Source organism: Diabrotica virgifera, chromosome 10, assembly GCF_917563875.1.
Source record: "Diabrotica virgifera virgifera chromosome 10, PGI_DIABVI_V3a".
Classification (NCBI taxonomy): Eukaryota; Metazoa; Arthropoda; class Insecta; order Coleoptera; family Chrysomelidae; genus Diabrotica; species Diabrotica virgifera.
This window is the reverse complement of record NC_065452.1, coordinates 138,366,746-138,392,770: the sequence shown is the minus strand read 5'-3', so window position 1 is coordinate 138,392,770 and position 26,025 is coordinate 138,366,746. Positions and strand designations below refer to the sequence as shown.

The following is a 26,025-nucleotide window of genomic DNA, read 5'->3' as shown; positions in this document are numbered from 1 at the left end:
AACTTCATTCTCGGGAGGAAAAGTAGCACTTTCCTCCCTTGTTATACAAATAGCTATTGCGGTAATCCATTCGGCGCACAGTCCACATCAACAAAAAGTTCAACGCATACGAGCAAATTTGTGTCAAATACAACGTACAACATAAATTTTTATTGATGTGGATCCGCCTTTAAGTACTCACTTCAAAATGACGACGTTCAAGACAAGACTTCAGAACAGTTAAATATTAAATAAATAACATTTAGGTATAGTTCTACTTCTTATTAGGTATGAATATGTTTATACATAATATAATAATAATTACCTATGAATAATTATTACTTTGAACTTAATGTACATTTTAGATCCAAGGTGAAATTAACATTATCAGGCATATATTCTTAAAAAGAATACTTTGATTTTATTTTATAAACAAATAATATCAATATTTATATTTTTGTAGAAAACCCAAATAAATATTTTCAAACCTAACTAAGTCCTGAAAATAGACAACCAGCAATACCTATGGTAGTATGAATGTATGCATATTATGTAACAATTTTTTAATATATTATGTTTGAATATATGAATAGGATATGACTGAATAAATTTAAATTTAATTAATATTATAAATTTACATGCATAGAAAAATAAATTTCATAAATATGAAAAAATTATCAACATATTGATATTCGCGATACTAATATTCGATTGTTACCGATTCTTTTAAAATATTAATTTAACACCTACACAAAATAATTTCAGGGTACAGTTTATTAAAAGACGGTACTAAACTGAAAATAATATATATATTATCTTCATTGTTAAAAAGTTAAAAACTAATAAATTAAACCAGTAGTTCAACTATCGATTTAATTAAGTGAAATAGTAATCGGTCACAATATCGATAATTTGCGACTCGATTTGAATGTGAATGGTTTAAATAGTTTTGATGACAATATAGTTGACACTGAACTGACAGAATGTAAATTATTATCAAATATATAAATTAATTCTAGTTTGTCAGTTTATTAACAATTCAGGAAAACATGTTATCAGTATAGTGAATTCAAACCACAAGTAGGGCAAACTATTAGGCTATGGACGGGGGACCATCGGATTTTCCATTTGAAGAACAGCCTACAGGAAAAAGATGGGATCCTCTAGGAGCCCCGAATGATGAAGAAATCGACAGGGATTTAAAGAAGTTTGGCGATGACTGTGGCCTTAATGATCAGTAAGTTAAATCTGTATTTTAATGTATTCAATTCAAAAGAATAATTATTTTTGATTTTCAGGGAGGTTTTGGAAAAAATTCGGACATTAGAAGAAGAACAGGAGCTACTAAATTCATCCCTATTTGCTTTAACAACCCACTTTGCCCAGGTTCAGTTTCGTCTACGTCAAGTTGTTAATGCTCCTTCAGAAGATAAAGAGGAACTGCTAAAATCTCTGGAAGAATTTGCTTTTCGTGGCATTCCTGATGTTGGCCACGTTCAAGAACACATCGATGAAGCCAGCTTAGCTGACGCTGTGCGTTTAAGAAGAAGCCAACAAAAAGAACTGATTGATAAACTTAAATCCCAGTTAAGAGAATTAGAACAGTATGCATTTGAAAACGGTGAAGCTGGAATACCTCAGGATATGGTTCTTGAAAGGCAAAAAATTATTTTAAATGAATTAAAGACTCGGATGAATTTAGAGATTGATGAACAGCATTTTTATCAGGTACGTTTGATCATAATATTGCTTCTTCTCATTTTTATAATCCTTTCGTTAATAGTTGTGTGTAGCTGCAAATCTGTCAATGAATATCTAACCATTTTTTCTTGCATCTTCCGATTACAGGAATAAATGTGGTTTTTGATTCACTTTGTTTTGTAGTCTTATCACAGACATATACTACATAGACTGAGCAGTCTGTAGAGCTGAGTGCTGACACCATCTTTTTTGTAGTTCATTGTGTCTCTGTCCTACATCAAGTAAGTATAGCCAGTCCCTTTTTGGCGGGTGAGACAGAGAGTGAGGAGTTCCAGTGCGCTAGAAAGAGACAGATTGAACAAACACAAGAGATCTTATCATCAGCACATTTGGCCAGTATGCTAGGTCTATGTTAATATACTGATTGAGAAATTTCTCATGGTTGGTATGGGCCTTTAATGAGAGCAACAAAGGGACATGTATTTATTATACATTTAAAACGGGCTAGAAGATATACGCCGGCAAAGCGAGGTAGCGCGAACAACCCACTTCGTGTCGTAGGTAGGGCTTTCTCAGCACAGCGTTGCCAAAGTAGATTTAAAAAAGAAAATAACAAAGCAGAAAAAATTATATTTAACTTTTTATAAACGAATATAATAAACAAATTATTTAAAAGAAAAAAACTTAAATAAAAAAATTATGTTTTCATCCATTTAAAAAAAAAATGTGAAAACGTTGAAATATAATTACACCTTTTTCACCCACTTTTTTTAAAATGGGTGAAAACAATATTTTTTTCCTTAATTTTTTTCTTTTAATAATTTGTTTATTATATACGTTTACAAAAAGTTAAATATTATAATTTTTTCTACTTTGGTACCTTCTTTTTTTAAATCTACTTTGGCAACACTGTGCTGAGAAAGCCCTACCTACGACACAAAGTGGGTTGCTGGTGCCACCTCGCTTTGCTGGCGTATATCTTCTAGCCCGTTTTAAATGCATAATAAATACATGTCTCTTTGTCGCTCTCATTAAAGGCCCATACCAACCATGAGAAATTGCTCAATCGGTATACATCTACAAGTGATATTTTACAATCTCACTCTTAGTTGATCTTTGGTTATTATGTGTATTTTTTGTAGTTTTTTCCTGAAGCCAAATTTGTGAGAATTTTTCAATCACATCTTAGATCACTATAATGTTTTTGTAGTATTGGTATTATGAGAACTTTAGATATTACAACAAGAACAGAGTTATGATTTATGCAACAATACTAAATCGTGATTTTGCTTCTTTTATGGGTTATTAGAAGTATTATTTCTGCAGTTTTGAGGAATTATTAAACAGAAATAAACAAAATTATCTTTTAACTTCTTTATATATTGTAGATGTCCCAAGAAATAAACAAAATTATCTTTTAACTTCTTTATATATTCTAGATGTCCCAAGCTGATGTTAGTAAGCAGATTAACATGGCTTTTGATCAACTAGTAAGCCCATTGAAAGTGAAGGAACATCTGGTATCACAGCTAAAAACCCAGATAGCTGACCTAGAAAGATTTATAAGCTACTTACAGACTGATACAAAGCATTCCAAATGCTCCTGCCATTCTTCATTTAAAACATATAAAGAACCTCACCGAGGGGAGAGTACCATTAATTTAATCCAAAGAACTGCCACACTATTGCAAATGTTCGCTGTGTTACAGTTAGGCTGTAAGTCCCAACCATTTACCAAGAATGATATGAAACATTCCATGAAAGTTAATCATTGGGGGTATGTTTTAATTTAAAATCAGTCAGTTTTCAGTCAGCTTCAAAAAGAGAAACAGTTTCTTTCATTGACACATTCACTGCTCATGACTTTGATCGGAGTCAAAGTGATACTTTATACTTTACTAGATGCACATGATTCCGATCAGGGACTTCCTTGATTTTCAATACGGTATAATTTTACTGCTCCTAGATACCAACTCTCTTGAAACGTCCGCAGTGAATGTGTTAAAAATCTAATTGTTTTAAAATAATGAAAACTATTCGTTTTAGAGATCTGAGAGCAAGACTGGAAATGGCTATTGCAAGGGTAAAAGAACTTGCTGAGCAGAGTGAGTTCAGAAAAGAGCAAGAAGGTGACTACAGCAGTGATTCTGAATCTCTTAGTGTATTATGTAACGTCCAATTGACCACTGCTGTAAGAAAGTATTTAGCCACATGTATAAGAGACTTAATGCAACATGGAGCTTATATGCCTCAAAGCACTAGCCTAGTTCCTTTGATTGGTTGCTTTCCAAGAAGGAATTCTTTAAGTAGTAATCAAATTCATGCCTGGGAGATCATTCTAGAGTATTATAGGATGAAAAATGGTGAAAAATATAACTCTACACCTGCAAGGAAGCTGTCACAAAGTTTTAATTTGGATATTGCTGGAGCTTCACCCTCATCAAATAAGCAGAACATGTTGTGTTGTATTGGTAGCATTATTTCAACACATACGCCATATAAAAGGAGCAATGATTCTCATTTTAAAGCCTTTATCTGTGCCGCTCTTAAGTAAGCAAATAAGTTTAGATTTATTTCTTTTGAACCCAATACTATAGGTGATATATTTTTGTAGTGGAAGTATGTAGTTATATGGTTTAATCAATCCATACATTTGATATTCTTGATTTTCTTAATGATTCTTCTTTTGTATGCGCCTTCAAAGATTGTACTACTACAGGTTTTCATGAGGACCAGAAGTTTTAATAAAATTCTACGGGCAATTATATATTTTTTATTTAAAGTGTATAGTATATAATTTAAACATTCTACAGTACGAGGTCTGGCTATTAAATAATGAGACTGCTTATGAAAAAGAGTTTTATTTTAAAAATTATTCTACAATCGAATGCTATCCTTCAATATATTCCCCTTCCCTCGCCACACACCGTTCCATTCGTTTTTTCCATTGGTCAAAGCAATGCTGGAAGTCTTCTTTTGTTAGAGCTTTTAGGAGCTCCACCGTTTTTCGCTTCACCTCTTCCATCGACTCGAACCGAGCCTGATTCCTTTTAAGGCAGACTTGATCTTCAGAAACAGAAAAAAGTCACAGGGTGCTACATCAGGCGAGTACGGCGGGTGTTCTAGCACTGGAATGCCTCTAGCGGCTAAATAACGCTTCACAGACAGCGCGTTATGGGCCAGTGCGTTGTCCTGGTGCAAGATCCATGACTTGATTTTCCACAACTCCCGCCGTTTCTTACGAACTCGCTATCGCAGCGTTGCCAAAACTTTCAAATAGTAAGTTTGGTTTACAGTTTGACCCTCTGGAACCCATTCAGTCATCACGATGCCGTTAATGTCGAAAAAAACGATTAGCATGGCTTTAAATTTTGATTTCGACATCCTTGCTTTTTTCATTCTTGGCGATGCAGGAGTTTTCCAGTGCATGGATTGCCGCTTAGTTTCAACATCGTATTTGAATATCCAGGTTTCATCGCAAGTGATGATGTTTTCCATTAATTCAGGCTCTTCATGTAACCTCTCAAGAAAGTCTGAGCAGATCTGTTGACGAACGAGCTTTTGGTCAGGGGTAAAATTTTTTTTGACCAACTTCGCTCAGACTTTCTTCATGTTCAATTCGTCATGTAAAATTTTTCTGACAGTTTCTTTATCGGCGTTTACAGTCTCAGCAATCATCCGAATGCTCATACGGCGATCTCTCCGCACAATTTCATTTATTTTGGTCACTGTTTGAGGAGTTGAAACAGAGACAGGTCGACCTGGACGTTGGTCATCTTCGGTGCTCTCTCGGCCTTCAGAAAACCGTTTATACCATTTGAAAACACGCGCATGAGATAGAGAATTCTCATCATAGGCCCCTTTCAACAAATTATAGCACTCAGTCGGAGTTTTTTTTAATTTAACGAGAAATTTCACATTAATCCGTTGCTCATGTTTTTCGTCACACATTGTTATTGGCACGAGAAAAAAACACGTTCTTTTCTAACCTCTACAGAAAAAATACTACTACAGCGACAAAAACGTGTTTTCGTACTGGAAGAGTAGACACTTCCAGCTATCCAATGCTGCATTCGTTTCCCACTCTTCCCCTCTAGGACGCCTTCTGCGCGCGCAGTCTCGTTATTTAATAGCCAGACCTCGTATATTCCAAACTCACAAGGGAGAAAATTCTCATATTTTTTTGTTATTCTGTTCTGATTTCTTATATAGAAGGACAAACTTTGTACGTATTTATGGTATTATTATCTGTACACCCCTTCTTGTAGGCATTTATGGAACATCTTTGGTGTTGTTTCCTTTCTTCAATCTTATAAGTTCCTTGTTTATACATGACAATGGATTGTCATTCTCTGTGTGTTAGCAGATTTTTCTTCCTGGATTTTCATATCAGCAGGGTTTGGCCTCTTATCATAATATAATGATTTGTCGATTCCTCTTTAAATACACTCTGGGCCAAAATTAACCGGCCACCTTAAAAATGGGTCATTTTTGATGTTTTATATCTCCTAAACCTGTTGTCCGATTTAAGTGATTTTTTTAATATGTTATAGCCTTATTCCTTGACAATATCGTTATAATGATATTGTTGCTAAACAGGTAAATTTTCATTGTATACCGGGTGTACGAATCAAACTGTGTTTTTTCTTAAAGTTTGCATCACCCTGTGGAATATTCTAGCATTTGTAGAATACTGAAATTAAAACCTAACTATAGCCTCATGCTTTCTCAACATTTTGTTGTTTGGTTGATTCGGTTATGTAGGATAATAAAAAAGTTAGGTGCCTTAACAACTAGACATGTTTTTTTATTAATACAGGGTGTTTTTAAAAAATTTTGGCAAAGTTTAAGGGGTAATTCTGCATGAAAAAATAATGACAGTTTGCTTTATAAACTTATGTCCGCAAATGATTCGTTTCCGAGATAGAGGGTTATGAAATTTTTCTGACAAACTAACGATTTATTTATTACTTTAAAACCGGTTGAGACGTGCACATGAAATTTGGTGGGTTTTAATACGTAGTTATTGCACATTTTTTGGCATACAATTAAGCATTTAATATTCACCATTGACGCGCATACAGGTAATATGATAGCTCATATTACCAGTATGCGCGCCAATGATGAATATTAAATTCTTAATTGTATGTCAAAAAATATGCAATAACTATGTCATAAAACCACCAAATTGCATTTGAATATTTTAACCGGTTTTAAAACAATAAATAAATCGTCAGTTTGTCAGAAAAATTTCAACACCCCCTATCTCGGAAACGAATCATTTGCGGACATAAGTTTATAAATCAAACTGTCATTATTTTTTCATGCAGAATTACCCCTTAAAATTTGCGAAAATTTTTTAAAAACACCCTGTATTGATAAAAAACATGTCTAGTTGTTAAGGCACCTAACTTTTTTATTATCCAACATAAGCGAATCAATCAAACAACAAAATGTTGAGAAAGCATGAGGGTATAGTTAAGTTTTAATTTCAGTATTCTACAAATGCTAGAATATTCCACAGAGTGATGCAAACTTTAAGAAAAAAACACAGTTTGATTCGTACACCCGGTATACAGGGCCGGATTTACCACTAGGCCGACTAGGCACTGGCCTAGAGCGCCAAATTTGTTAGGGCGCGGAACAGGCATATTTTGTTTGGTGCTCACAAAACCGGCAACCAACTTACACATCATCAAAGCAGCACTATCCATCAAATAAAAAAGACAGTTATTTAACTGATAAACTATTTTCTCGTAAACTTAAAAATGGAGAAATAATAAATAGAAATTGGATGTCATTTTCTCACAGAAAAGGGTCTGTGTTTGTGTACCATGCATATTGTTCAGTTGCTCTGCTAACACAAATACATTTACAACCGGTTTTAGTGATTGGAAAAATGCTTCAAAAAGAGTGGTAGACCACGAAAATTCTCCTTGTCATAAGTCACACCAGAAAACATTAAAATTGAGAGGTCAAATAAAAGGACATTTTAGTTCAAGTCTTGCTGATCAGTTAAATAAGGAAACTAAAAAGTGGAGGAATGTTTTTAAGCGCGTTGTTGTCGCTGTAAAATTTCTATCCACAAAAGGATTAGCTTTTCGTGGTAACCATGAATATTTAGGACTGTTTGATCAAGGCATCTTTTTAGGTTTAATACAATTTTTATTCGAATTTGACTCCTTTCTTGCAGAGCAATTGAAAGTATATGGCGATGGAGGTTCAGGTACAACTTCATACATTTCCTAGTCAACATGATATGAAGAAGTTATCCTTCTTATGGCCGAAAATGTTCGAAGACAAATATTAAATGAAGCTAAGGAAGCAACATTTTTTGGGATTATGGTAGACTCCACTCCAGACATATCTCATATTGACCAATTAACGTTGGTACTAAGGAATATAACTAGACATGGCATACCCGTAAAACGCTTTTTGTGTTTTTTGCCTAACATCGGACACAAAGCTGAAGAGATTGTAAATGCTATTATCGATGTTTGTGACAAATTCGATTTGGATATCACAAAATTCCATGGTTAGTCATCTGACAATGCCAGTAATATGGCAGAGACTCAAGTCTTCAAACCAGAATAAAAAAATTATGTCCTCAAGCTGAGTATGTCCCACGTGCCGCTCATTCCTTAAATCTGGGCGGATCTATGGCCGTTAGTTCATGTGTGGTTGCTGTTTCTTTTTTTGGTCTACTTCAAGAACTGTACAATTTTTTCACAAGTTCAACACATCGATGGGAGCTTTATTTGAACCAAAATGCTCTGTGGTAGTTCGAAGCCTATCTCGATCACCTTGGTTAGCGAGAGATGATGCTTGTCGAGCTCTGAAAGAAAATTGGCCGACAATTACAGAATCTTTGAAACTAATAGAGAATGACAGGAACGAAAAACCTTCATGCCGTAGTAATGCATCTGCTCTAAGATTAAACCTTGAATCAGTAGAGACAGTATTTTTGTCCATATTTTGGAGTACCGTTTTAGAACGATTACAAAAAGTCAGTACTAAGCTTCAGTATCAAACCACAACTTTGTAACGGGTAGTTCTTTTAAGGACGACAGACTCAGTAAAACACAAGTTAAAAATAAAGTAAATATATTAACGATAATTATATACAGTTTAAAACAAATAAAATAAAATATAATTCCATCTTCTGCAAAGTAAAAACAATATTAAACTTTATTACAGCCATCCGATCATAGCAGCAACATTAAAATAATACGATAAACCATATATACAATAACAATATTGCTACGTTAAATCAACATAGCCTGGAGACCGCATTTCACTACAATGCAGTCACTCGCTCCTCGCTACTACCGCCTACTGCGATAACGATTGTGGCAAGACTCCACGTCACTACGGTGGCGTCTACCTAGGCATAGTTCCACCTCACAAACGGTGCATCTTTGCCAAGCCAGCTAAAGCTCGTTCAATACGCGAGCATCAGCTGTTGAGCCATAGTTAGTTCAATACACTAACCATGACTGATTTTCTCATTCTCCTAGCTCGCCTTAAATATGCTCTCGATGCCCTCTCCTTCGGTTTCCCCCAGCGGTGCTATGAAGAAGGAATGCGCAAACACGGACACTCCATCGGTCGCCTCTGGTAATAGTATCGTTCGCGGTAACGATCCCGTACTTGTCCAGGACTACTTCGCATGCGCACTTTAAAAAAGAGCGTTCTCTTTTTTAAAGTGCGCATGCGATTTTTAAAGTGCGCATGCGAAGTAATCCTGGACAAGTACGGGATCGTTACCGCGAACGATACTAATAGCAGCTCATCGCTTGCCGAGGTATCATATCGTTACAACTTTAAGTAAAGTAAAAGGATATTACCAGTCGTTGGCTGGTTTTTTGGTAGAGCTTGGTAAAGCCAAAAGTTGGTTGGTTATAAGGGGTTTTGGGGGAGGGGGAGATCAAGGCGTAGGGCGTCAGAAATATTAATGCCTAGTAGGGTTCAACATGTAAATCCAGCCCTGCCGGTATACAATGAAAATTTACCTGTTTAGCAACAATATTATAGCGATATTGTCAAGGAATAAGGCTATAACATATTAAAAAAATCACTTAAATCGGACAACAGGTTTAGGAGATATAAGACATCAAAAATGACCCATTTTTAAGGTGGCCGGTTAATTTTGGCCCAGAGTGTATATTGCGGTTTGAATGACCAATTTAAATATGTGTTGGTGTGGGTTTAAATATCTGTAAAGCTTTGTTATTATATCCTATATCCTTTGTGATTAAGACATCCATACATAGTAGTGAGTTTTCATTATAGTAGACATTTTCTTTTACCATGGTACATTTGATCGATTTTTCTTTACACTTGATGTCCATGAGGCTATATAGAGCACACATCATCTGCATATCCTCATAATACTGTGGGTTTTTGGTCATGTTTGTATGCAACGTTTTGCTAAAATTCTTCCATTATTAGTGGTAGTGTACAATTTATCAGTAGTTGTAACAGGAAAGAATATTTCTTGTTAATCTTTATACAGGGTGTAACAAAAATACAGGTCATAAATTTAATCACATATTCTGGGACCAAAAATAGTTCGATTGAACTAACTTACCTTAGTACAAATGTGCACATCAAAAAAGTTACAGCCCTTTGAAGTTACAAAATAAAAATCGATTTTTTCCAATATATCGAAATCTGTTAAAGATATATTATTAAAAATATACATGTGGCATTCTTATGGCAGTAGTATCTGAAAAATCAAATTATAGTGAAATTTAGACACCCTATAAAAATTTTATGGGGGTTTTGTTCTTTTAAACCCCCCCCCCCAACTTTTGTCTACGTTCCAATTTAATTACTCTTGTAGTACCATTAGTTAAACACAATGTTTTAAAAACTTTTTTGCCTCCTAGTACTTTTTCGAAAAGTCGAGTTTTATCGAGATATTTTGAATATTTTCAAATCCACCACATATTTGTATATGGTTAAGTACGATTATGGAGACTTGGTAATAATATGAAAATTTATTTATGATTTACATTTTTAGGTATATTTTGAACCATATTAAAAAAGAAGCCACATCTCAATAAAAGGTGCCTTATCAAAAAAATACAAAGAGGCAAAAAGTTTTAAAAACACTGTGTTTAAGTAATGGTATCGCAGTAATAGTTTAATTGAAACGTACACAAACATTTGGGGGGTTTAAAGGAACAAAACCCCCATAAAATTTAAACATATTAAAAAAGAAGCCGCAACTCGATAAAAAGTGCCTTATCGAAAAAATACTAAGAGCCAAAAAAGTTTTAAAAATATAGAATTTAACTAATGGTACCACAATAATAATTTAATTGGAACGTACAGAGAAGTTTGGGGGGGTTTACGGGAACAAAGCCCCCATAAAATTTTTATGGGGTGAACAAATTTCACTATAATTTTTCTGTAAGATGTTCCTGCCATAAGAATGCCACATGTCCATTTTCAATAAAATATTTAACAGATTTCGATATATTGGAAAAAATCGATTTTTATTTTGTAACTTCAAAAGGCTATAACTTTTTTTATGTGCACATTCGTACTGAGGTAAGTTAGGTTCAATCGAACTATTTTTGGTCCCAGAATATGTGATTAAATTTATGACCTGTATTTTTGTTACACCCTGTATATTCTATGTAGATTTTAAAATCCTAGAAATTAAATTAAAGAAAAAAAATTCTAGTCCTACATAAACAAAAAATACTTTTTTTAGTGCCAACAAGCTAGTCCCTTGGTTAACGTTGATATTTACTTGTAATCATCTTATCAAAACTTACTATCAACCATGGAGCTATCTAGCCAAAACAGGTAAGAGTTTTTTGATACTTTTTATTCTAGGCACAGTGTATATAGGTATATTAAAAATGTAGGTTTTTCTCGTATCTTCTGAGACTTGCTCCGATTTGCAATTTATTTTCTTCTGTAACTGGTTCAATTGTCACCTGTAAATATGTATTAAAAATATCTTATTTATTTTTATAGATTAATAGTTCCATTAAAATTATTCTCTTTCATGTAGATCACAACTCTTAATACAAATGAATACATATTAAGACATTCCACAGAACTTTATAATAGTTTCATTCTTATGAAAGTTGAAATTTATATTTCTATTCATCATTATGATATACAGGGTGTTTCATTGGGAAACGGAAATACTTTAACGGTGAATAGAGGTCACCGAGCCGGTTCTAGATATACTACATTTTTTGCCCTGTCGACTTTTATAACCGAGTTACAGGGTGTTTTATCGATTTTGTCCATTTCTTTCCTAAGCCATAACTTCAGAACCACCCTGTATATTTTTTTGATATTTGGTACACATATGTCTTATTCAAAACCGAAACGACCGACATACTAACCATAAGAAAAATCCAGGTCCGGATTAACAAAAAATTATAAAGTAATTGTGACCTTAAAACAACACCCTGTATATTCAAATTTTGAAAACCTGTTTGAATATTTGAAAAGAGCACAAAAAAGTAAGTTTAATGGTTCGCTTCAATTTTTCGGCCAGACAATTTTATGACTTTAATTTTGACATTATATTGAATTTTTTAAGAACTCTTGACATTAAAAAGCAGGTATTATTAACTTTTAGTTACAAATTATTACAGTTAATGAATAAATACTCATTTTAAAAATAATCAATAATTATTTACCACATTGGATCGACCCAATTACTAATGACAAGAAAAATCCAGGTCCGGATTAACTAAAAAATATAAAGTAATTGTGACCTTGAACCAACACCCTGTATATTGAAATTTTGAAAATTTGTCAGCGCATTTTAAAAGAGCATAAAAAACTGTGATTAAAGGTTCATTTTAATTTTTTCGCTGTTGATTTAATTACATCAATTTTGAAAGTGTATTGAAATTTTAAAGAACTCTGAGATTAAAAACCAGGTATGTATTATTAACTTTTAGTAATTTGATGTTAATGAATCAATACTTATTTTAAAAATACTTAATACTTATTTACTACGCTGGCTTCATGGATTCTCTGGATTTGTAGCTGTATGCACATCATTAAAAATTAGAATTGCAAGAATTGGGATAGTTTAATGATTTAGTAAAGAATTAAAAAAACAGCTATATTTAATAAAAAAAAATTCGTTTAAACAATTCAACAATTTAACATAAATTAAAAATATTTGAACTATAACAGTTGCTCAAAATGCCCGCCATTTTGTTCGATGCATTTCCGTGCTCATTTTAAAAGATTTCGAATCGATTTTCTAATTAAATTGGAATTGTTCCATTTTTCTGGCAGCTTCTTGTGACCTTGACAGAATTAATCAATATGATTTCAAAATTGCCGTAATAAAATTATCTGCGCAAAAATTTGACATGCACCTTTTAACGCAGTTTCTTATGCTCTTTTAAAATACGCAAACAAATTTTCAAAATTTCAATATACAGGGTCTTGTATCAAGGTCACAATTACTTTAAATTTTTTTGTTAATCCGGACCTGGATTTTTCTTGTCATTAGTAATTGGGTCGTTCCAATGTGGTAAATAAATATTGATTATTTTTAAAATTAGTATTTATTAATTAAACTTAATAATTTAGAACTAAAAGTTAATAATATCTGCTTTTTAATGCCAGAGTTCTTAAAAAATTCAATATAATTTCAAAATTAAAGTCAGAAAATTGTCTGGCCGAAAAATTGAAGAGAACCATTAAACTTACTTTTTTGTGCTGTTTTCAAATATGCAAACATATTTTCAAAATTTGAATATACAGGGTGTTGTTTTAAGGTCACAATTACTTTATAATTTTTTGTTAATCCGGACCTGGATTTTTCTTATGGTTAGTATGTCGGTCGTTTGGGTTCTGAATGAGACATATGTGTCACAAATATAAAAAAAATATACGGGGTGGTTCTAAAGTTATGGCTAAGGAAAGAAATGGGCAAAATCGATAAAACACCCTGTAACTTGGTTATAAAAGTCGGTAGGGCAAAAAATGTAGTATATCTAGAACCGGCTCGGTGACCTCTATTCACCATTAAAGTATTTCCGTTTCCCAATGAAACACCCTGTATATGTATACACTCACCGGCACAAAATTCCGCCACCCAAAGTTTTTGATTAAGTTTGACAATTTTTAACTTTATTATTTGTACTCCGGTTTTCAAGATTCTTGCATCAGTTTATAGGTACATGTTTTGGTGTCGTTATTATTTCGGTAACAAAAAATATTTGCTTAGGATCCGAAAAGAAATATAATAATACGGGGTGAATGGAAGCGTTGTATTTTCTCCTAACTTTAAAACATTCTGTGGAAAAATTGGATTGCTGATTTTGTTACATACTGCTTTTGTATTATCCTGGAGATATTCCAAGATTTTGCTTTTTGAATTATCCAAATATCTCTGTTCTTGTAAGAGCTGTACAATTTTTTGTAAATAAAAACACTGATTGACGCATAAACATAAGTATCTTAAATATATGTTGGATTGATAAGATTAGAATGGCCCGCATGCAGCCCAGATCTTAATCCTATTGAGTATTTATCGGATAAATTAAAAATAGCTATTCGCCGTTTCCTAGGCCTCCAGAAAATTTGGTACAGTTATGGCCCTGGTAGAGGAATATCGGGCTATTCCCCAGGCAAGGATAACACATCTTTATTCGATGCCAAACAGATTGCGAGCAGTCGTTGCTTCGAGAGGTCGACATACCCGCTATTGAATTGTTTTGTTGTTCATTTTAGTGCGTTTGATATTTTTAATAAGTAAACCTTCAAAGCAGTGTTTTTATTTACAGCTTTTAAAAGAAAAGAGATATTCGGATAAGTGCCTATTTTACTTCAAATCAGGCCCGATGCACTAAGCATCTTTAAATATAAAGGGCCCCTAAATATAATTTAATAATAATAATAACTGCTTTAAATGTAATAATTATTTAATAGAAATATACTTGCCCCAGCAATTTAAATTTTTATTAACAGTAAATAAAATTTATACTTATTTAAACAATTAAACATTGTTCAATTGAGTTTATAAAAAACTAAATTTTCATGTCCTTTTAAAAAAATCGTTTCGGCCACACTTGAATTTTCATCAAAAATTTTTTTCTTTTTCGTCCTCGAAAAAGCTCATCTTTATATGAAATGTTTATCGGAAATAATTTTTTAAGAACGGTTTATCGTTTATGAATATAACTCTTATTGTTATCATTTGTCAGTTTCTGTTCGTAAAATGAAATAATTGTGATAATTTATTTTGTTTTTCCAATAAAAAATTTCTTTTAGTGATCTTTTCGGGCTTCATTAAAATGCAGGCCCGAGGCAGCGGTCTCATGAGCCTAGTGGTAAAATAGGCCTCGATTCGGATCATTCAAAAAACAAAATCTTAGGGACACCTCCAGGTTAATACAAAAGGAGTATGTAACAAAATCAGCTCTTCAATTTTTTCACAGAATTTTTTAAAGTTGGGAGAAAATACCACGCTTCCATTCACCACCCTATAATGCCATCTAAGCAAAAATTTTTTGTTACCGGAATAATAACGACATAAAAACATGTACCTACAAACTGATGCAAGAATCTTGAAAATCGGAGTACAAATAATACAGTTTAAATTGTCAAAGTTAATAAAAAATTTTGGAATGCGGAATTTTGTGCCGGCGAGTGTATATTATTAAATAAATGTGTTCCTACAAACAGTATATTATTTGTGTTTTTCTATTGATTTATAATATATCTATATATTTACCCTTCAATTTTAGTCCAGGGCGCATCTGTTTTGAGATGGACGTTGAGAGGTGACTCAAGTTTTTTTGCAGAAATTGCTTGAAAATAAATCAAATAATAATATTTGAGTTATCCTCCCTCTCAAAAAGGTCCGGAACATTGTTTAAATAATCAAAATGTCCAAAAATTAAAGAAAAATTCGATTTTTTTCTTCGTTTTTTGATTATAACTTTAAAAGTATTCTTTTCCGAGAAAAGTTGTACTGACATAAAAGTTGCGTAATTAAATTTCCTATAATGTAAAATTGGTTAAAAATTTAAAAAATTGTTACCCTAGTTGCAAAATAGCAATAATTGTGAACAAACCATACAAAAACAAGTATTCGCATTTTACGTTTTTCAACCATTTATGCTACACTTAGGACCTTCATATTTCACCCAGAAAAACATTATGATACAGTAAAATAATACTGTAAATTTCATTAAGATCGGTTCAATAGATTTTGCAAAATAAATTTTGCAATCCAGCTTTCGCAAAAAAAAATTATTTTTTCAAAATGTTACAGGACTGAAAATAAAGCAGATAGCAAGTTGAATTTTTTTTTGTTTATAGAAGTGTACTGTACCTTTCATTTGCAATTTGCAAAATTAAAATCGATTAATTACCACGGCGTCAGGAAATTTTTTAAATAAACAATAATTTTTGGTGCTACGCGCGGGACAGCGGTGTTCGATTCACACAAGTTGATTTCCACCAAAATTTCTTCCAATCTTTATCTAATATATTATTTTCTTACTCTATATTTTATTGTATTTTAATATTTTAATTCCACAAAAATCAAACTTATTTTATTATTGTTTGTGAAATATTGTTTAAACAATTGCATATGTTTAAAAATAATAAACTTTTATTTTTTAAGTTAAAATATATGAACAAAGAAAGTTTTTGCTAATAAAAGTGTTATTTCAAAGGATAGAGTATGTGTTTTTATTTTGCAATAAACAAATTTAAGTATTTATATCGAAATTTAATAAAAATTAAAATGTATCAATCATTATCAAAGGTCATTGGAATGCCCAATCAGAGCAAACTATCCGCTGTCCTGCGCGTAGCAACAATAATTAATGTTTATTTAAAAAAATTCCTGACGCCGTGGTGTTAATTGATTTTAATTTTGCAAAATTGCAAATGAAAGGTACAGTAGACTTCTATACGCAAAAAAAATTCAACTTGCTATCTGCTTTATTTTTAGTCCTGTAACATTTTGAAAAAATGAATTTTTTTTACGAAAGCTGGATTGTAAAATTTATTTTGCACAATCTGTTGAACCGATCTTAATGAAATTTACAGTGTTGTTTTGCTGTATCATAAAGTTTTTCTGGATGAAATATGAAGGTCCTAAGTGTAGTATAAATGGTTGAAAAACGTAAAATGCGAATACTTGTTTTTGTATGGTTTTTTCGCAATTATTGTTATTTGGAAACAAGGGTGACTATTTTTTAAATTTTTAACCAATTCTATATTGTAGGAAATTTAACTACGCAACTTTTATGTCAGTACAACTTTTCTCGGAAATGAATACTTTTAAAGTTATAATCAAAAAACGAAGAAAAAGATCGAATTTTTTCTTAATTTTTTGACATTTTGATTATTTAAACAATGTTCCGGACCTTCTTGAGAGGGAGGATAACTCAATTATTATTATTTGATTTATTTTCAAGCAATTTCTGCAAAAAAAATTGAGTCACCTCTCAACGTCCAAATGTACTAATATTTTTACAGATGCGCCCTAGTCTATTTTGAATTCTTACCACTAGTGTCATGCAGCCAGCCCAAAATCTTGTTATTTCAGTCAATACAAATCTCTGCCACAATTAATCATGGTCTATTTTTTTACTAACGTTTCCTAATAATGAATTATTGAAGGCAAACACACATATTGAAATGGTTCTATCAACTCTAACGAAAATGTTTTGCAGCATTTTTAATTTAAGATTTGATCTATTTGATGTTTGTTTTAGGGTTCCAAGACAGTTTAAGAAGTTTAGACACATTGTCCGGGATCAAATTCCAGTTACCAGTGGATCTCGCCATTAGACAATTCCAAAATATTAAGGACGTATTTACATAATATTCTCTTGTTTTTTCTAGTCGTTCTGTACTTAATTATATACGTACATATTACTGTGATTCATTTAACAATAATATCAAAGAAGCGCGGGATTATTGTAAATGCAATGAAACGTCAATTGAAGTTTGTTTTGTCATTTTTATTATTTATTTAACGTGATTTTGGTAGAAACTTCACGTTGTAGTCTATTTCTCCAAAGTTTCTATGCCTGACTGGACTACGTATACATTTGCAATAACCTCTGTGTTTTCGCAAATCTCGCAGTTAAATACGTATCCGTTTTGCCTGATATTTTTGTTCCTTAAAAGTTTATCTAGTCGTTAGGTTTTTGTTTTTCTATTGACTGATAAAAGTCTGAAAATTGTTGGTACTTAATGTCTGTATCGTTTTGATCTGAATAAATATGGTTTTGAGTTTAAATAAATAAATATGTGTTGTGATAAAGTTGTTTTATTTTCGCAATTACTATCTTCTGAAAAAATTGTCAGCTCTAACTGATTAGAAGAATTCTCATTTACATTTCGAATTTTCTAAGTCACACAGTAGAATATGGTCATAAAAGGATAGAAAAAAATAAGCAAAGTATAATAAAAGTGTATATTTTACTTACTTACTTAAGCCGTCCTCTTGTCAGTGGCGGCTCGTGGCTTTAGGGACAGGGTCGGCAAGGTTTTGTCTCCTCAGATAGGTATGCAATCTAATTAAAAGGCTTCAATTTCATAGAAGATTTTTGGTTCTTTTTTTTTGTAAACCTGTTTATAAATTAACTCTAGTCTATGTTGTTTCGAAGTAGCAAAATTGGTTATAACGTCATTGTAAAATTTATTATTGTTTTGGAGAGGTTTTAAAAGTTTTTTTCTATTGACATTTGAGACAAGTTTGACATTCTCTCTTGTTTCATGGTGTTTCGACAATACGTGTTGACTTTTTTGAGACAAGAGAAATCCCGCTCATTTGAGGCAGAATTTGCCCACATTTGAGCACAATAATTTATTAAATTCGGAAACAGTTTGTTGTACCTAATGAATTGCAATATATAAAATTAAACATATTTTGTAACTTATCCCACCTTCCGAAAATATTTAGATCAGCATATAAAACTGTTAATCCATTTTCTTATTTTATTTGAATAAAGAATGATGGATAATTTTTAATGAACTTGTCTAATAGATATTTTGAAAATTCCTTGTAAATAATAATTGAGTTATCCTTCCGCTCAAAAAGGTCCGGAACATTGTTTAAATAATCAAAATGTCAAAAAATTAAGAAAACTTCGATTTTTTTCTTCGTTTTTTGATTTTAACTTTCAAAGTATTCACTTCTGAGAAAAGTTACACTGACATAAAAGTTGCGTAACTAAATTTCCTACAATATAGGATCAGTTAAAACTTTTAAAAAGTGTCATCCTTGTTGCAATACAGCAATAATTGTGAAAAAAAAAACATAAAAAATAAGTATTCGCATTTTACATTTTTCAACCATTTATGCTAACACTTACGACTTTCATATTTTAACCAGAAAACCTTTATGATATAATAAAACAGTACTGTAAATTTCATTAAGATCGATTCAAAACATTTTGCAATCTAGCTTTTGCAAAAAAAATTAATTTTTTCAAAATGTTGCAGTACTGACAATAAAGCAGATAGCAAGTTGAATTTTTTTAACATATAGAAGAAAGATACAGTATTCTTCTATATGTAAAAATAAATTCAACTTGCTGTCTGCTTTATTTTCAATTCTGCAACATTTTGAAAAAATTAATTTTTTTGCGAAAGCTGGATTGCAAAATCTATTGAACCGATCTTAATGAAATTCACAGTATTTTTTATTATATGATATAGTTTTTCTGGGTAAAATTATGAAGGTCTGAAGTGTAGCATAAACGGTTGAAAAACGTAAAATGCGAATACTTGTTTTTTATGATTTGTCACATTTATTGCTATTTTGCAACAAGGGTGACAATTTTTAAAATTTTTAGCTAATCCTTTATTATAGAAAATTTAATTACGCAACTTTTATGTCAGTGCAACTTTTCTCGAAAATGAATACTTTTAAAGTTATAATCAAAAAATGAAGAAAAAAATCGAATTTTTCCTTTATTTTTTGACATTTTGATTATTTAAACAATGTTCCGGACCTTTTTGAGTGGGAGGATAACTCAAATATTATTATATGAGTTATTTTCAAGCAATTTCTGCAAACAAATATTAGTCACCTCTCAACGTCCAAGTACGTGTTTTGTTGCCGTTTGCAGATCACCGCTGTGCTCGGCAGATTGTTTTTTGCCGTACTTGTCATTCAAATAAATACGGGGAATGTATAATTGGTTGCCTATCGGCTAATATTCCATAGCGTCTTATTACAAGCAAATGGTCAACTGGGTACGGCTAGCCGAAGCGGGCCATGAATTCACACAATCGCAGTCGGGTGTATGGCTGGCTAGGATCCTTAATTTGAAAAGTCTCTTACGCACAGGGAAAACTTAACGTATCAGATCGTTCGAATTCTTTTAAAAACAATGAATAAAATTTAGTCTGTATTATCTCACAGATATTTTTTTTATTTCACAGAAACGAATATCATCAACTCTGATTAACTTATATATTTAAAAAAATCTATAATGTGTCCATAAATGTGTGGGTCGGCACTGCCGACCCTGACCAGCCGCCACTGCCTCTTGTACCTTACGGTGTCGAGGTAAGTGGAGAAATCAGACCGTCTCCATGCCTTTCGGTCAGTAGCTAGTCTTTCTGCTTTTCTCCACCCAATATTTCTTTTTACGCAAGCCTTTCCAATATTTGCGTTCCACGTTCTTGCTGGCCTGCGTCTTCGTCGTTTGTTGTCAGATGCCGCTTTCCATACCCTCTTTACAGTTCTACCTTCACTCATTCTCGCCATATGTCCGAACCACGATAACTATTTCGTTTCAAGTCTGTCTAAGGTCCTTCCAACACCGCACCTTTCACTTATGTCTTCATTTCTTATACGATCACGACTGGTCACCCAGGATATCGCATTTCGCGTGCTTGAATTTTACTACGGATGTTGTCGTTCACTGTCCACGTTTCACTACCGTATGGGCCAAGAGCTAGCAACGTCGGAAAAAAATCATTTTAAGACGGCTGATTCTTTCATATATTGTTCCCTATGCTTCCTCGAACACCGTACCGGCCATCTGGCTACTGATACAGGTTGCGTTCATTACTGCGCAGCGCACTTGTACAGGTAAACGTGTCGAATTTAAAATTATTGTAAGACGAAAATTTTTTTGTCATTACTTTTTAAACATTATTAGAAGTATGAACTGTAACTGCCAGACATTTCTGTGGTTTAAAAAGTAATGACAAAAAATTTTTCGTCCTAAAATAATTTAAATTCAATATACAGGGTGATTGATTAAATTCAATATACAGGGTGACAGACAGCCTGTAGAGTCAACGGAGACAGTAGCAGCAATGGTCACCAAAATAACAAACGAGGAAGTGGCTCAAGCGCTTCAAAAATAAAGAAAGAAAAAGCGGTAGGACCAGATGATATTCCTGGGGAAGTATTGAGAGCATTGGGAGAGACAGGAACAAGGTGGCTAGCAGGTCTGTTTAATAGAATTATGGAAGTTGGACAAATGCCAGACGAATGGAGAAGCAGTATACTGGTACCTGTTTACAAAAACAAGGGAGATATACAACAATGTACAAACTACAGGGCTATAAAACTGCTTAGCCACACCATGAAAATATGGGAAAGAGTAATTGATAGACGGATACGTGAAGAGACCGAAATATCCGAGAATCAATTTGGCTTTATGCAGGGTAGATCAACAACAGATGCAATTTTTATTATAAGGCAGTTGATGGAAAAATACAGGAGTAAAGAAACAAACGCTCATATGGTATTCATTGATCTTGAGAAAGCATATGATAGAGTTCCTCGAGAGATTTTGTGGTGGGCACTCAATAAGAAAGGAGTCCCTGGTGAATATGTAAAGATTGTGAGGGAGTAACGACTAGTGTTAGGACAGGTGTGGGAGAGACTGATAAATTCCATGTGAAAGTAGGATTGCACCAAGGCTCTGTGCTTAGTCCGTATTTATTCTCATTAGTTTTGGACCAGATAACAGCGAAACTACAGGGTAACCTTCCATGGTGCTTAATGTATGCTGATGATGTCGTGTTAGTAGGAAATAGTGAAAGAGGCTTAAAACAAAAACTGGAACAGTGGAGACAAGCTCTGGAGGAAAAAGGTTTAAAACTTAGTAGGACAAAAACAGAGTATTTGGAATGTTCATTTAAAGATGGAGCTACTACAAATAAAATGGTATCTTTGGATGGTGAAATGATTGTGAAAAGCAATAGTTTTAAGTACCTAGGATCGGTATTAAAGAGTAATGGAGAAATATATGGAGATGCATGCAGTAGAATTAGGGCTGGATGGATGAAGTGGAAAGAAGCGAGTGGTGTGTTGTGTGACAGAAAAATTCCAATGAAGCTGAAGGGAAAATTCTATAAAACAGCCATAAGACCGGCTATGATGTACGGAACTGAATGTTGGGCAGTGAAACAGAAAGAGGAACAACGAATGCATGTGGCGGAAATGAGAATGCTTAGATGGATGAGTGGAGTGACAAAGAAGGATAAAATTAGAAATGAGTATATTAGGGGAAGTCTAGGTGTGGCACCAATTGATGCCAAAATGAGAGAGCATAGGTTAAGATGGTTTGGTCATGTTCAACGTCGAGACGTTAATCACCCAATACGAAGTGCAGATTCCTGGAAGGAGTAGGAGAGGAAGACCTGGGGGAGACGATAAGGCAGGACATGTTGGTAAAGGGGATTAACATTGATATGACCCAAGATAGAATTGTGTGGAGAAATGCAATTAGGGAAGCCGACCCCGCATAGGGATAAGGCAAAGAGAATGATGATACAGGGTGATTGATGAGTGTGATAAAGTTCAGTAGATCCGCTATAGTAATAGATAGCAATAAAAGTTAATAATAAAAATTGTGGCCAACTTTCAGCTTCACATTACGAAATTAGTTAGATTGTTTCAGGGTTCGATAACATAGTGGCAGACCAAACTTATGTTTTTTTAAATGGAACACCCTATATTTTATTTTATATTCGAAATCCTCTTAACTTCCCCATCACAAAAATATAAAGGTTTGTTATGTTATATAGAGCTTTTACAAAGTTATAACCAATTTTTTATGAAAATCGTAACAAGTTCAGCTCCCTGTATAAATAAAAAAGCACAACAGCGATGGTTTATTGGTCCATATTTTTTTGTTGATTGTGAAAATTTTTAAGAATTGTTGATATTGCTAATTTTCCTTATATCGAATACAGGGTGAGTCAAACTGCAAGTACATTCTTTTCTCAGAAATTTTAAATGGAACACCCTGTATTTTATATTACTATCGAAAAATATCATTAGCGTACTTTAATTTTTGTATAATATTCCCTATGTCTAAATTTGCCAGTTTTCGAGATATTTTCATTTTTCAGAGCAAGTTATTAATTAGGGTGTTCTATTTAAAATTACTGTGAAAATAATGTACTTGCGTTTTGACTCACCCTGTATTCGATATAAAGAAAATTAACAATATCAACCATTTTTATAAATTTTGACAATCAACAAAAAAATATGGCACCAATAAACCATTGTTGTGCTTATTTTTATTTATACAGGGAGCTGAATAACTTATTACGATTTTCATAGAACATTGGTTATAACTTTGTAAATACCATGTATAACATAACAAACCTTTATATTTTTGTGATGGGGAAGTTAAGAAGATTTCGAATATAAAATAAAATATGGGGTGTTCGAACACCCTGTAACATTCTAACTTATTTTGTAATGTGAAGCGCAAAGTTAGCTACAATTTTTGTCAACGTAGAATGAAGTAAACACTTCTGTTGTATATAGGTATATTATAAATTTATTAAAAATTTTTTTTAAAATTCATCCACAAGGGAGTGGTTGTACAAAACGTTTTCGGTCAAACTGACCATCCTCAGTGTAAACGTCCAGTGTACAAGTAATTGAAACTAGCCACTTGAATAGGTTGGTTGTTAACCTCTCACCTGATCACAACCTTGTGCTAATTCCGAGCAAGGATGACATACATCCACATGTGATACATTTTTAATCTTAAGACATCGACTTATTGTCGATTACTATACAGCTCATAATGTAGCAATAATGTTATTTTGAGGTTTTACACCTATTCAAGTGGCTAGTTTCAATTACTTGTACACTGGACGTTTACACTGAGGATGGTCAGTTTGACCGAAAACGTTTTGTACAACCACTCCCTTGTGGATGAATTTTAAAAAAAATTTTTAATAAATTTATAATATACCTATATACAACAGAAGTGTTTACTTCATTCTACGTTGTCTTAACAAAGGTATACAGCCAACTACAGGGTTTACCCTTTTAAAGTTTTACAATTTTTGTTATTAACTTTTATTGCTATCTATTACTATAGCGGATCTACTAAGCTTTTTCACACTAATCAATCACCCTGATTTTGTGTTTACCTGTACAGGTGTGCTGCGCAGTAATGAACGCAACCTGTGTCAGCAGCCAGATGGCCGGTACGGTGTTCGAGGAAGCATAGGGAACAATATATGAAAGAATCAGCCGTCTTAAAATGATTTCTCGAAAACGTTGCTAGCTCTTAGACCAGTAGAGTAGCACCGGCTCGTATACAGTTTGAAATTCTTTCATTTTTGTTTTCAGGCCTACTTCTTTCTTCCTAATAAAACGTTTATTTAGTGCATAGTATAATTTTTTTGCACTCATTACCCTGCTGTTTATTTCTGGTTTTATATTTCCTTGCCCATTCATTGATACTTGATACCCTAGATACTTGAAAGTCCTCTACTTGTGTAATGGTCTCATTATTCAGCTTTATATTTTCTTGAGTTTTCGATATTACTAAAGCTTCTGTTTTTTCAATATTTATTTTCATCACAAATTTCTTAAGGCTTCATTCCAAACATTCACTTGCAAGTATTTTTCTGATTTTGCCACAATTACTAAGTCATCGGCATATATCAACTCTGACACGTAAACTTGTTGAAGTTTATACACCCCAGACCCCAACCCTAGTTCTTTTTAGCCCTGCATTCTTTTGCAATTTCGTCCATAAGAGTGATGAATAACAAAGGACTCAGAACACCACCTTATCTTAATCCACGAGGAAAATAAACTTCCTGTAGCTGGCTGTATACCATAAATCACAGAAATACCAAGTTTCTTGTAAAAGGTATATATTAAAATACCCTAAATAAGGGTCACAATACAAAACGTTTTCGGATTAAGGAATCCATCATCAGTGTTTAAAAGCCAAAATTTGCATGCCTGAGCCACCAAAATGTATCGGGTAAAAACCCTTTAAATGTAAATAATAAGGATGTTTTACATATTTATATAAAATTCATTGGATGATATAGATAAACCTGGATGTTACCCAGGGCAACACAGGACTCTCCCCACGTGGTTGGAACTTTTTTTGGAGAAAACCTCACATATTGGATTTCACATTGAGTTGGCCATTGAAATCCAATATGTGAGGTTTTCTCCAAAAAAAGTTCCAACCACGTGGGGAGAGTCCTGTGTTGCCCTGGGTAACATCCAGGTTTATCTATATCATCCAATGAATTTTATATAAATATGTAAAACATCCTTATTATTTACATTTAAAGGGTTTTTACCCGATACATTTTGGTGGCTCAGGCATGTAAATTTTGGCTTTTAAACACTGATGATGGATTCCTTAATCCGAAAACGTTTTGTATTGTGACCCTTATTTAGGGTATTTTAATATATACCTTTTACAAGAAACTTGGTATTTTTTTTCACCTTATCTTACACCTGTCCTTGTGTAGAATTCTAGAGATGAGCGATTGTTCGTTCTTACATTATTACGTGTACATTTATATATTCTCTTTATTGCTTGGATTAACTTCGGTTTAATATTTCCCAGATCTTGTTACGTGGCGCCCGATTAAATGCTTTTTCCAAGTCCACAAAACAGAGAAACAACTTACTGTTATGCTCTAGGGCTTTTTCTGATAACTGTCTCACCGTGAATATGAGATCGGTTGTACCTCGCCCTGGCCTAAAGTCGCATTGGCTGTCGTCCAGTGTGGCCTCGATATTTTCTCGCAGCTTTTTCCCTAGTATTATTTCGTAGATTTTACTAGCAACTACCAACAATGATATTCCCCTGTAGTTAGAACACTTATGTTTATCACCTTTTTTGTGTAATGGTAGAATAGTTGCAAGAGTCCAATCTCTAGGTATGCCAACAGCTCCTTATGATCTTCCATAGTAATTGTAATCCTTCTTAAATATATTTAATTAGCGCAGCCTTGATATTATCGTGTCCTGGAGCGTTGCCATTTTTTAATTTTAAAATTGCTTCCCTGTATTCTTCGTATGTTATGTCATCCTCATCTTGTTGTTCATTTAAATTGTACTCCTCC

At 33.0% G+C, this 26,025-nt stretch overlaps 1 protein-coding gene across 1 annotated transcript; it reads left to right on the top strand.

The window, feature by feature from the left end:
* The first annotated feature begins 930 nt into the window (after nucleotides 1-930).
* Nucleotides 931-17,968, top strand: LOC126893262 (RUN domain-containing protein 1). Its single transcript, XM_050663267.1, has 6 exons — nucleotides 931-1,216; nucleotides 1,278-1,707; nucleotides 3,120-3,457; nucleotides 3,727-4,230; nucleotides 11,405-11,499; nucleotides 17,415-17,968. Exons 1-6 carry the CDS (start codon nucleotides 1,080-1,082, stop codon nucleotides 17,522-17,524), a joined length of 1,614 nt encoding a protein of 537 aa, XP_050519224.1. The 5' UTR covers nucleotides 931-1,079; the 3' UTR covers nucleotides 17,525-17,968.
* The last annotated feature ends 8,057 nt before the right edge of the window (nucleotides 17,969-26,025 follow it).